The 14,597-nt window shown below is 36.2% G+C and overlaps 1 protein-coding gene across 1 annotated transcript in view; it reads left to right on the forward strand.

Annotated features, from left to right (window-relative positions):
- The window catches only part of LOC131069681 (heat shock 70 kDa protein 17), a 51,183-nt gene that overhangs the window by 26,201 nt on the left and 10,385 nt on the right, over positions 1-14,597 (forward strand). The window contains exon 3 of the mRNA XM_058005195.2: positions 6,166-6,325. Within this exon, the coding sequence (XP_057861178.2) occupies positions 6,166-6,325 (160 nt within the window). The remainder of the gene's footprint in view (positions 1-6,165; positions 6,326-14,597) is intronic.

The following is a 14,597-nucleotide window of genomic DNA, read 5'->3' on the forward strand; positions in this document are numbered from 1 at the left end:
ACTCTAGTTTATCATCAATGGAGTAGGTTTGCCGTTGATTTCAAATGACTTAAGATTTTGCAATTGGAGCACTCGATCTAATCTAACAAAAAATTTCAAATAAAATGCAAAAGAGGAAGGGTTTAGAAGTTCTAATCCTATCTTAAACCTAGAATGCAAGAGATAGTGAATGATTTAATGAAATTCAACTAGGCTAGGTATTGTCTTCAGAGAACAACTCAACACTAATGTGAATGATTCCTACTTCTACATTGATCTAGGAGGGAGTTATTCAGGAAGGTAATGTTTACGATTTCCATGGTTGGTATTGTTCTTTGGCCATGAGGAAGTCAGTGTATGATCATGCAAAGCAAGAGTGCATGGAGATGGAAGGATCAATAGTTTGAATTTGGAAGAGTTAAAGTAGAAGATGAAGTTTATTTACTTCAAGTAGTTGGAATACATAAGGAAGAATCAATTAGATGAGTTGGTTTCTCTCATGATTCATATCAACAACTTATAGAAGCTTATACTGGATTGGGAAATCATTTTCGATGCTTACTCAAATGCCTTGGATGTGATTGATTTGCAGCAAGAAGGTCTACCAAATGTTACAATGGAGGAACTCAACTCAGTCTTAGCTAGATTCGTTGAGTATGTAGTTAGAGAGAGGGATGCAGGCCGAAATCTTTTAGAAGATTCCTTGCTTGATGACTACGCGTCATCCCCTTGGACCTCCCTATGATTTCACTTTTGATGTAAACCCTAATTATGGCAATGTTGGCATGATCTCGGTCCTTGATTCTAAATGAATCTTGGCCATTCATTTCAGTTTGAGACTATATAAACCCCATTCCTCTCATTTGTAAGAGAGATTTTTGAGAATTGTCGCCTATATGCTGCTAGATTGAATTTAATCATTGAAGTTTGGTGTTGTTAGTATGAATTTGAACATCTATCAATTACCCTAGATGATTGCACTAAGCTTGTGTAGAGTTGTTCTTTGATGATAATACCTAGCCTAGTGGAATTTCATTGAATCATTCACTATCTCTTGCATTCTAGGTTAGATAGGATTAGAATAGAACTTCTAAACCCCTCCTCTTTTGCAATTTATTTGAAAATCTTTGTTAGAAATAGATCAAGAGCTCATTTGCAATTTATTTGAAAATCTTTGTTAGAAATAGATCAAGGGCTCCTTTTGTGGTCAACTGGAATTAAATTTGAACGTATCTTCAATTTGTGGTTGCTCATTGATATGCATCGAATTGATGGTGTTGGTGTTGTTAGCATGAATTTGAACATCTATCAATTACCTTAGATGATTGCACTAAGCTTGTGTAGAGTTGTTCTTTGATGATAATACCTAGCCTAGTGGAATTTCATTGAATCATTCACTATCTCTTGTATTCTAGGTTAGATGGGATTAGAATAGAACTTCTAAACCCCTCCTCTTTTGCAATGTATTTGAAAATCTTTGTTAGAAATAGACCAAGAGCTCATTTGCAAAATCACAAGTCATTTGAAATCATCGGCAAACCTACTTCCATTCACGATAAGTTTGAGTCTTCAAGAACAATTGTGTGAGTCCCTTTGTGCAAACAACAAAATTTCATTCGCCATTGAGTTACCCACATGTCAAGAACTGATATTAGAAACCTTGGAATTGTCTTAGGTGATCAGATATTTAGCATCTGAGGTGATTTTGTTCAAGAAAGGGTAAAATACTTTGGTATTTTATTCTGTGTTTGAGGTGCCTAAGCTGCCCCACACACGCCCCCCACCCTGTGTGGGTGGAAAGTAAGTGGATATGCCGGAGGTGGCCCTAGTACCCCAAACTATCTATAGATGGGGTGGTTTCACCCGATGGCTCTTCATGTGGGATCATCCTTGATCTGATCATTGGGATCACCGCTGTCCGGTCCATATGGTGTTTATCACATCAACAGGGTCTTGTTTTAAGTTGTCTTTTGTTAAGGAGGATTGCTTGGAGTTAATCCAAGATTTTGTTAGGAATTAACATTTAACTTGGTTATGTATATCTCTTTTACTTTCAAGAGAGGACCACTATAGAACACACTTAAATCTATAAAAGAATAACTTTAAAAAATTAATTATATAATGATTATTTTGCATAGTTTCTGGTTTTGACCATGTGATTTTGTTCCCTCGATGTTTTGGATCAAAATCCGTGATCCATAATAATTAATAAAATTTAAATAATTATATTAATTGCAGTTTGTAAATATGTAATTGTAACCTGCTGATTACTATGTATGATATAAGACACTATATAAGAGTAATCTAGTTATAAGTCAAAGGAGTGTGGTCAAGTGGTAGGGGTAGTTTAAGCTCATGTTGGAGACCAAGGTTCAAATCTCCCCAAGTTTCATCTTAGTGTTAGTAGGAGAGTTGAAGTGGTAGTTCAGCAAGTGACATGCATTTAAGCTGAAGGAGCATGCTAGAGGTGATAGCATTTAAGTTCGAGGAGCAGGAACTTAGGCGTTCAAGCTATAAGATGATGAAGGTAATTGCATTCATGATGGAGGAAGAGTGGATGCCTTGCAGGAGGAGAGAGTTGGAAAGTGTTCCAACTAGAAGAGCACGTTGGAGGGTAGAAAGAGATAGTGGATTGATGAGGAGGAATTAATGCCCGATAGGAGGAGATGAGTGAGGAAGAGCATTCAAGTTGTAGAGGGCATTGTAAGTGTAGTTGTATCTCTTGTTGATAGTGCGTTATTAAAAAGGGTATCACTGCAAAGAAATTTTGTGTGATGTGGGTCTTGTGATCAAATCCTCACAATTTCAAGGGTTGGGCTGCAATAGAAACCCGGACTAACTTATTCTTAAAAAAGATGATATAGTTATAATATTTAATATTAATTATATATATCAATATATAACAATATATCTAATTAGCAATTAATTTAAAAATTATAGTTAACTAAGTTCCAAATTATAAAATCTAGTGGTTAGAATAGGGAGATAGCTGCCTTTCCTCTGCTAGAGTCCATACCTATACTCCTATAGGACATAGGGAATATTCTTATGGAGTGTACCTGTAGCAGCCTGTTGCATATCTGCAACAATGTGTAGCACTTGTAACAGCTTGTCCACAACTGTGTCTGACAGAGAACCTTTCAGATGTGAACAACTGAAGCATGTCTTCTTGCACTTGCATGTCTTCATCTCTTTGTTTGTGAAAACTTAAAATACCTCGCAATAGAGTGGGATTATGCTTTATTGTTAGGATGTAGGAAGGTTCTCACTCACTGCACTTTACACATTTCTGTTGCTCCGTTGTTCTTAATTGAATTATAAAATTGAGTACGAAGTAACATTGTTTCCATCTTGTTTTTATTTTGTGCTGTGTGCTTCAGTGAGAGAGCCCTGTTATATAACTTATTCTGACACATTTATCATCTTCAGTAGGCGTGTTTTAATATTTCCTAAATGTAGAGGGACACAGATCTCCATGCTTACAATACAGTATACATGGATTAGGGTAAATTGCCAGTTTTCTCTACCTTGGGAGAATTATCATCCATTAATGTTTGGAGAGGCTCTTGCAGGAGTACCCTGAATCCTCCTAGGATTATTTAGCTGGTTTACCTTTGGCCAGTTTATTCTGCTGTGAACATTATTACCCTGTATTGGTCCTTTACTAGCGATCAATGATGCATCTGTTTTCCCATTTTCTGCTTCGGATGATGGCCATCTTAAATCTCCAGCCTTGGTGTCCAGTTTCAGTCCCCATTAGGGTCAACTTCGTGTTTTATAACCTGTCTAGCACTCACCTATTTTGGATTCATACTCTTTAGTTAGAGTCTTCCACACTTTTAGGTTCTAAAATTTTTTGGATATAGAAAAAATCTATGAAGGCTAAGATAATTGGGTGATCAAAATCTTGAAAATGAAATGAATGAATAGATTGAACACTAAAAAACCCGGGTACGCGTTCCCTACCTGAAAACCCCCATCCCAGTCCCAGGGACGTTTCGGGGACTTGGGGATGGTCAGGGGACAACCCCCCCGTTCCCAAATTGTCAGAATTTTGAGGGGACGTCCCTGAAACGAGGGGACGGCTTCCCTAGCTGTGGGGGACGTCCCAGCCATCCCGGGGACAGCTAGACGTCCCCCACATCTAGGGCTATGGAAAAATATTAAAAAAATAAAAAAAAGGTCTTATTTTCAATTTTTTTTAAATTTTTCTAACATGGGCCCTCTATCAATTCAAATTTTTCAAAATAGATATAAAAAATTATTGAAAATACGACTATCTATATTTTTCTAACATGGGCCCTCTATATTGAAAAAATTTAAAAAACGACTATCAATTTTTTTATTATTGATTTTGAATAGTTATGAAATCAAAATACGACTATCTATATTTTTCTAACATGGACCCTCTATCAAAAATTAAAAGGCAACATATAAATTTATTAATTCATATCAAATATTTATAATTTAAATTAATTCATATTATAAATTTTAAAATTAATTCATATTATAAATTTTAAAATTTATAAATAGAAAATAAATTAAATAATAAATATTATACTTTGCTTTTTAGTATTTACTTAGTACTATTCTGATTTCCATATCGCAATTGACAGTGAAACAATATGGCAGCAGTGCAGGCTTTGGGCATTTTGTATGTTATTTCTTTAATATCTATTATGATATGCACATTGACAATGTGAATGAATTGAAATTCTGAATTATGAGTGCATATTGAGTATTGAGTCTATTGATAATATTTTATAAATTTAGAATGGTTATCATATTTCTACTTCAAAAATCTGTATTATAGACTTTCCTTAGGAAGAAAATGTACCATGTGAGATACTGGAAAATCACATGTTACGTGCTTAAAAGCAAGCAGGATTATATCTTCTGCAAGAAGTTCACAATAAACACAAACCATAAACAATGAATCTAAATTCAAAAGCTAAAACTAACATAAGGACAATGACGAACTTTACAATAATAAGCTTCTTGGAAGGAGTCTATCTTACTCTCTACTTACTCCCTTGTTGTTTCATCCCCCTATCCCACAACTCACCGAGGAGGAATTTCCAATTTCTAATATTGCTGACTTACCTCTAAAAATGATTCTATTGCCCATATTACATCACTCGAGTCAGATTGGCTAGATCACGTGTTTAGCATTTTTTTTTGCTTGCTTGCACAGTAGCCCTTTTCTAATTTCTTATTGATTTAAAAGAAGAAATAGGTATAACTGATATTTATTACTTAGGATTTTAGATTTTATTAACTAGGATTTTAGATTAACTACCTAAGTAAAAGAAAGTGTTTTGTTCATGACTACATCAATATTCTGGAGGGTATAATAACTATGTACATTTTATATAAGAACTTGGCAAATATTTTCTTGGACCTTTTTTCAATTGGCACATTTTATTATTCAAGTTTTAATGAAAAATAGCCATCTGGCAAAAATTTACACCAGAACTGTTTACAACTGGTCCCTAACATATGCTATTGTCCCTGCATTTGGACACTCTTTCAAGGAGAACCACAATGTTTCTACACAAGAGACATGATAGCTATTTAGGTGCCAAGGGCGGGTAGTATCCTGTAACTTACTTTGATTACTGTTACCAAGAACATCAATATACTTGGATTCAAGTAAGAGTGGCAGATCCTTTAATGCTCCTGGATTCAGTTAAGTTAATAATGATCCAGTGTAGCTGTAGGAATAAATGAAATTCAGAGCTTACATCTGCTGTAGTAAAATCAACTCCAACCATGATTCAAGAGTTCACTTAGAGTGAGATGGCCTCTGCCTTCTTTACCTTATCATCTGTCATTGTTGTTTCTAATCTTGTGGTTGTTGGTTTCACTTAGCTTTGCAGCTTTCATCTGTTAGCCAATTCCTTTATTTTTCACTTTCCATGGTAGTGCTGTTTTGATTTATGTTATGCCATCTGTGATTAACATTTCTTGCCTTCAAATTTTCTGATCAAATGCCTTACTCAACTATTAAATGATGGTTGCTGCAATGAAGCATGGTGGTAATATGTCTTTTCTTTTTTGTTGGCTTTAATGTTTTAATTTCAAGGAGACTGAAGAAATCAAAGCAGGTGAATGCAATTTTTTGTTTATTGTTATTCATGAAAAATCTCAGGCATTTTGTAATGCACTTGCAACAATGTCTCTCAGGAGCACCATAAGCCGACAGAAATTTGAAGAGCTATGTGGAGATCTTTGGGAGGAAGCACTTGTGCCTCTCAAAGAAGTTATTAAGAATTCTGGCTTGAAGGTGGAGGATCTTTATGCTGTAGAGCTGATAGGTGGAGCAACTCGCACACCAAAGCTTCAGGTTTAATGCTATATCCTATGAACATTAAAAATATTAACATACAAAAAGATTTATCAGTATTTCATTCTTTGTATCTTGTAGGAAGACAAAATAAATGCATTTGTTCATACATTAAAAAAGCCCTTATTTTAATAAGACTTGAATTTGCTACCACTGTCTTATGATTAAATTATGGGCCTCGAAATTGCCACCATTTCTTTTGTGACCATATAAGTGTGATTATATCGTTCCCTAACACATTAGACTATGGAGCTAAATGATATTTTAATGGTAATATTTTAGGTTGACTTCAAAGAAAATCTTTTCCTTTCTTTTCTTTTTGACACTTTTGGCAGGTTATGTGATTTCTGTTGCAAGTTACATTTTCTAGGATAGTGTCATGTCCCTATGATTGTAATTGTAATGTCCCCACATTATAAATACCCAAATTTTTGCCCTAGATCACAATTTTTAATTAAAAGCAAAGTAGGGGTAAGGATACCTTTGACTTTGATTGAGACCCTGGAATCATTTACAATCATAATTCATAAAATAGATCTTTTAATTAGAAATCATCAAACACATAACATCACAAGATTTCTCAAATCAGTTTGAGAAGGCTCAACCGTAGAAGAGCTAAGATAGGGTGACTCAATAGGGTGCTGTAGAGATTTTCCACCCTAGGCCTAAGGGTGGACCTTATCCCTCCCTTGGCTTCATGTGGCTCGTGCCATCCACATGATGTGCTATACGTACTGAGGTGTCCTATAACCGTTCCCTCAATCTTGCCACATCTATCCTACTTCCATGATTGAACATTCTTAATGCATTCATTTACCATGACAGAGAGCATTAGGAGCATTCACAATGGGATGCCTTGGAAGTTAATCCGTTCTAAGCCCAAAGGCAGTAAGTACCCTTTGTATCCCTTTGGCCCAATGGGACTCCCCGGTCATATACCATGTGTTGGGATCCAAGAACACTGAAGGGGGGGGGGGGTGAATCAGTGTTCTACCGGAATGGAGAAATTTAACCTTATTAATACAACTCAACAACCGATAAACATAAAAGCATATAACAATAAGCAACAATGCAACCACAAAGATGAACACCATAACACCACAAATTTATACGTGGAAAACCTCAAAGAGAAAAAACCATGGTGGGATTGGAGACCCACAATATCTATCCACTGATTAGATGAATAAATATTACAATAAGGGGATTGCACATGCAGGAAGGCCAACAACGTAGAGCACACTGCTCATCACAAAAGGAGTCTCACCGACTACAGAAAACATCGGACAACAATCCAGAATGAAGATTGAACTGCAAGTATAGCATCTCCCATGCCTGAGTACAGTTCTGGTTAAGCTCATTACCGGAGGCCTTAAACCTCTTCCACAAACCCAACTCGATCACCTATGATCGACCAAATCCTCTGCATGAATGATTACAACATTGTTCGCATAGAGATAATCCCATAACCCATACCATATATGATCTCATTGATCTACAAAGAGATCCTACATCATATTTATACCAACTTGGGACTTAAACAATTAGGTCGACCACCTAAAAGATAATACAATAAATTCATAACTTAAACCCGCAATCTAATGATCAACCAAGTCGGCCTAAGACCGAAACAACATAATCCAATCAATGAATCCCACCGGTAATGCATTGGGAGAATCAACCCACATGTTACATAAACCGGTCCATAACCTAGCAGAATAACTACCGGACCTATAATAGGTCGCCATAAGCCAAATGAAGCACCACAAACAACTGGAACACAAACATGATAACCATCAACACCCTGATAACCTACTAGAAGCCACACCAACACCACTTATGCATAATATCAAAGGATCTTCAACAAAGCTCTGCCGGTGAAACCCTTACCGGTAACCAAAAGGCTTACTAGAACAAGTGATAGCTTCCGGATCATCAAATTCCGAACCGACTGAATGAACATATATCTGAATAGCATGAATAATAGATTTAAGCCAATTCCACAAGCCAAAGCATACCGGATCAACATGATCTTACCAACCAAAAAACCAATCATCCTACCAGGACCAACCGGATACCGGTAAACAACCAAAGCAGCTAGTGTTGACATCAATGACAAAACATCAATGCAACACATAATCAAGTCCTCCAAATTGCCAACAATCTCCCCCTTTGGCATTGATGGCAACACTAGATGTGAAAAACATCCAAGTGCCAAGAAATGCCAAACAAGTCTCCCCCAATGGAAGACAACCAACAATCTCCGACAACATGATATGACAATGAGGTTCTGAACCAAATATCTCTGTACCAATTAACCATCCATAGACCTGAACCAAACTCCCCACCAATGGGATACAACCAATTTGAAATTCTGTTCCTCCTCCTTGTGCCAATAATCCCTTAGATTGATATCTCTGTTAAGCGTTGTTTTACACATAAGTATCTCTCCCCCTAATGTATTTAACTCTTTAAGTTTTTCACATGAATATCTCTCCCCCTTTGACATCAATGCCATAAATATGACATAAACATCAAAGAAAAATCGTAACTCCTCTGAACCACACGACTGACTACTTCCCCTGAGTAGTAGCTTCACCACATCAATCCAGAATGAATGATAGCTCTGATAATGCATACTGGACTGATGTCAAATAGCATCAATCAGTTCTCTACCGGAGGGGTAGAAAACGTCAACCTGTCTCTCAAATGATCAAATGATTCCTCAAACCAATCTGACTTCATTTTCTTCCACCTACTCCATAAAACTATACTTGATAGAAATACCGGATTGTTTGATATGTCAATAGCAACAAAGTTATTACAATGAATAACTATTGGTACATTACAATCCAACTTTATATCCTTTAACATATGCTTCATCCATAGAACTTGTGTACACTTAGTAGCAGCAACAACATCCTCAGCTTCACCAATAGCAATATGTTTAATCATTAAACCTGATAATGCATATGTGACTTAATAAAGATATTAAAGGATTAATATAAGTTGATAGATTCATCAAATGTGTAAGGCCAATAGGCCATTAACACATTTGATCTTGCTAAGTTAGCCTGTAGGATTTTTATCGACGCTATATCATCAACACTCTCCACTATTCTCTGCAATCTCTTGTTATAACATCTATATGCTTCGCTTTCATTAGAACAATCAAGAAATATTCCTTCTTCACGTCTAGGATCAAACTTCCAATTCACTACCAGAGATTCTGAAATACTTAACTGTAGATGTATGACCAAACCATAACTCATAAAGTGACTTATCGGTAAACTAAACTAGATCTAAGATCCAAGATCCAACAAATCTTTTTCGGTTAACCTTCATATTGACTTCCAAAATCTGAAATAGGCTTTCAGACTACTACCAGGCGCAATGCAAGATTTGTCATCAATTTGCCCCCCCTAAGGCGAATGACTTAGTTACCGGATGAGTTTCTAGCCGGTGCAGGAACATTCTGCCCTGCCGGTTGTGTAAATGGGGTATATCCTTCAGCCAAATGAACATCTGGGGCAATTGATTTTGTCGGTTGAGCCTCAGACTTCATAACCCACTTCTTCTCATGCTCCTTCCGAGTGTCATCAACCTTCTGCTTTCTCTTCTCATTAGATTTATCACTTTCTGTTGGTAGGTTCTTGCTTCTGCAAAATTTAACAATATGTCCTACTTTGTTGCATGCATAACAAGTGACATTGTTCTTCTGAATTGCTTTACTGTAACCTTGACCATTCCTTGACCTGCATTGATTAGCCATATGTCCAAACTTTCCACATGCATGACATTTCACATTTATTCTACAATCTTTTGTCCTATGACCATACCTATTGCAATTTGAACATTTACTGGGAATTGCATTATTATTCTGATTTGCTCTATTTCTACAATGTCTTGCCATATGACCAAATATATTGCAAACAAAGTATCTACCATTAAATTTATGTGCATTGGGTTGCCTTACCGGTTACCTATGATTCCGGTTGACCTTCTGACTGGATGTGTTATCCAGATTTGCAGTATCAGAGCTTTCTCCATGCTCAAATCCAAGACCTCTAGTGTCTCCAGTGTCCCTTTGATCCTTCAATAATTCATCAAGCTTAGCAGAACTAACCTTGAACTTATCTTTGTATTCATTTGCAATAGTCAAATCATCTCTTAGGACTGTTACCGTTCTTTCCAATTCTTGCTCATTGTTCTGTGATTGCACCAATTCAGTTCGCAACACATCATTTCCATGAACCAACCGGATGCATTCCTCAGATCTGTTTTTCAGAGATATAATAAGATTTTCTTCATTCTTCTTCCGGTGTTCAATCTCCTTTGACATCCTCATAGTTAGGGCTTGCATTTCATTCTTCATGACAATATTCTCCTGACTCAGCGTTTGACATTGTTCCTTAAGGGCATCCTTCTCTTCATCATCCTGATTTTGTAAAAGTTCTTTCCTTTTAGCTTGGGCAGATGACAACCTATCCTGCAGAGTAAAAATGAATTCCTTCATAGATCTCAACTCAACTTGCATTTTCATGTTCCTCAATCTTTCAGCATCATAGTCTTCAAGTGCTACTCGAAGTTCCTTCCTTAAACTTATCTCCATAGATTCCGGAAACAGGATCTTCCCCAAGCTGTTAGACTTACTCGAGGCACCAGGTTCTAATACCAATTGTTGGGATCCAAGAACATTGAGAGGGGGGGTGAATCGGTGTTCCACCAGAATGGAGAAATTTAACCTTATTAATACAACAACTCAGCAACTGGTAAACATTAAAGCATATAACAATAAGCAACAATGCAACCATAAAGATGAACATCATAACACCACAAATTTATACGTGGAAAACCACGGTAGGATTGGAGACCCATAATATCTATCCATTGAATAGATGAATAAATATTACAATAAGGGGCTTGCACATGTAGGAAGGCCAACAACCTAGAGCACATTGCTCATCACAAAAGGAGTCTCATTGACTACAGAAAACATCGGACAACAATCCGGAATGAAGATTGAACTGCAAGTATAGCATCTCCCATGCCTGAGTACAGTTCCGGTTAAGCTCATTACCGGAGGCCTTAAACCTCTTCTACAAACCCAACTCGATCACCTATGATTGGCCAAATCCTCTGCGTGAATGATTACAACATTGTTCGCATAGAGATAATCCCATAACCCATACCATACATGATCTCATTGATCTACAAAGAGATCTTACATCATATTTATACCAACCCGGGACCTAAACAATTAGGTTGGCCACCTAAAAGATAATGCAATAAATTCATAACTTAAACCCGCAATCTAATGATCAACCAAGTCGGCCTAAGACCGAAACAACATAATCCAATCAATGAATCCAACCGGTAATGCATTGGGAGCATCAACCCACACGTTACATAAATCGGTCCATAACCTAGCAGAATAACCACCGGACCTATAATAGGTCGCCATAAGCCAAACGAAACACCATGAACAACTAGAACACAAACATGATAACCATTAGTATCCTGATAACCTACTAGAAGCTGCACCAACACCACTTAGGCATAATATCAAAGGATCTTCAACAAAGCTACGCCGGTGAAACCCTTACCAGTAACCAAAAGGCGTACTAGAACAAGTGATAGCTTTTGGATCATCAAATCCCGAACCAACTGGATGAACATATATTTGAATAGCATGAATAACAGATCTAAGCCAATTCCATAAGCCAAAGCATACCGGAGTATACCGGATTAACATGATCTTACCAACTAGAAACCAATCATCCTACCGGGACCAATCGGATACCGGTAAACAGCCAAAGCAGCTAGTGTTGACATCAATGACAGAACATCAATGCAACACATAATCAATTACTCCAAATTGCCAACACCATGAGGTGGCATGCCTAGAAGATGACCCCAACACCGTTCCCCCAACTTGTAATCCTCGCTTCCTCTATCATGGCTGAAAGAATCAGAACATATGAAGATATACACTTTAAATGAAATAAATTAACTGCAGAGTATCCCTAATCAGATTTATATTATTATGACATGTATGAGCAATCACATCAGCAGTATATGGTTAATCATGAATATGCAGAAATAGATATATAAATAATAAAATATTATTACAGCACTTATTATGTTTGCGCGGAAAATTCATACCAAACTGCAATAACCAGACAGACTGCTGAGTATTGATATCTTATAAATTGTCAGATCTGATCTCTTACTTTTTTCTTATTTTCTCATTATAGATCAGATGCTTATTTCCCATTTTGTTGCTCAATTGATGCTCCATTTCAAATGAGTTAATTTCCCTTTTATACCTTATCATTGAGGGAGTCACAGCCTTCCCCAAATGTTTCCTTTTGAAGGGTGTAACCCTCTACCCTTGATCGCTGGGTTCGAGTCCCTTTTTAATTTTAATTTCATGTCTTTAATTATTGTTGCCAATGTTTTTTAATTCAACTTGATTGAAATGCCTAAATTATCTTAGCGATCACAATAAGGCTGTGATTAACTTGGCAAGGCACGACATAGTGATATTTTCTCTTTAGAACTTGTACGGTAGTTAGAGGAAAAGCCAGACAAATAGATTTGTGTCAGAAATTGTCAGAAGTTGTCCCCTCTAAACTTGGGCGTTCCTGTAGGGCTGGCAACATAAAGCATAATGCACCAATTTATGCTACTGTATTAATATTAACTGCAGCAATGACTTGATATATCAGGATATAATGTCTTGAAATTAATCGTTATAAAATATAATGGAATTTACTGGATAACATATTATTGCAGAAGCAATTCTGATAAATATATCCGAATGTCCTTAAGACTAAATTGTCAGAAGTTGTCCCCTCTAAACTTGGGCGTTCCTGTACGGCTGGCAACATAAAGCATAATGCACCAATTGATGCTACTGTATTAATATTAACTGCAGCAATGACTTGATATATCAGGATATAATGTCTTGAAATTAATCGTTAGAAAATATAATGGAATAATATATATTATTTACTGGATAACATATTATTGCAGAAGCAATTCTGATAAATATATCTGAATGTCCTTAAGACTGAACTCTTTAGGTTCATTCATACAATGACCAACTGAAATTCAGAAATCTCTATTTCATGCCCTTTGCTCATTTATTTATATTTTATAATTATATTACATATATATATATATATATTTTAATAATTTTTTAATGAAATTCCAATTAAGAAGGAAATATTGTAGTAACCGAATTTTAAAATAAACTCCATTACCAGTCAAAGTTAATGCAAAATTATGATAGAAAGGGACCGTCCAATTGGCCTCTTGTAATGGAAACCATTAATTGCTTGGGTGGCTTAAGAGGTTCTATTTTTATATGTTCGGATAAGATATAAATGATAAATTCCTCTGACACACAACATAAACTTAAAAGGAAAACACACAAACAGCAAAGACAAACATAGGATATTGTCATTCAAATGTGGTTGCATTACACTCTTCATTAGCAATGATGAAATAGATGTATAAGAATGAAGTTGTGTGCTGGCTGGATAAGGACAGTATTACAAAAACTGAATAGCTGTATCAAAAATATATAAACAACCCATTAAAGTTATTCATGGTTTCTTCCTTGCATGACAAAGTGATTCCCAACATTTACTTGAAAGTGGTCTTGGGAGATCCACTCTTATGTCCATGGAAAATCTTTATGGCTGATCAGATCAGTTGTGGTTTGCTGCCCACCGATGGGGTGTCCAAACAATGAGAAATGTATTGTCAACCAATGGTAATTGAAATATGGGGTGGGAGCCACATGATGTGATGGGTAGTTGTGTATTTCTATATAAAACTAAAGTATCAATGACAAGTAATTATATGTTCTCATATAATGAAGTATTTAATGATTAATAATTATGTATTTTGATAAAAGCCATTAAGGTTTTACCTTGGAACTAACTGTTAATATTTTTAAATCTTACAAAAATATTATTGAGTAGATGCAAAAAAGGATGTTGGTGGGGGAAAATTAAGATGACTGGGATAACATGAGCCAGCCAGAGCTGATAACATCATGAATGCCAAGTTACCATTGAGGCTGATTGCTTGGAGAATAGTGTGAAGCCCATATTTAATGGGTTTCAACTTGAGAGGTTTTTTGTGAAAGCTTTGCTTTGAAACCAACCAGAGACACCAACTTGACGAGACTGAGGTACTTGATGACAAGTCATTGAGTGATGAGTTTTGGAAGAATGTCCTACATATTTAGTGTGAAGTTTGA

Source organism: Cryptomeria japonica, chromosome 11 (genome assembly GCF_030272615.1).
Source record: "Cryptomeria japonica chromosome 11, Sugi_1.0, whole genome shotgun sequence".
NCBI lineage: Eukaryota > Viridiplantae > Streptophyta > Pinopsida > Cupressales > Cupressaceae > Cryptomeria > Cryptomeria japonica.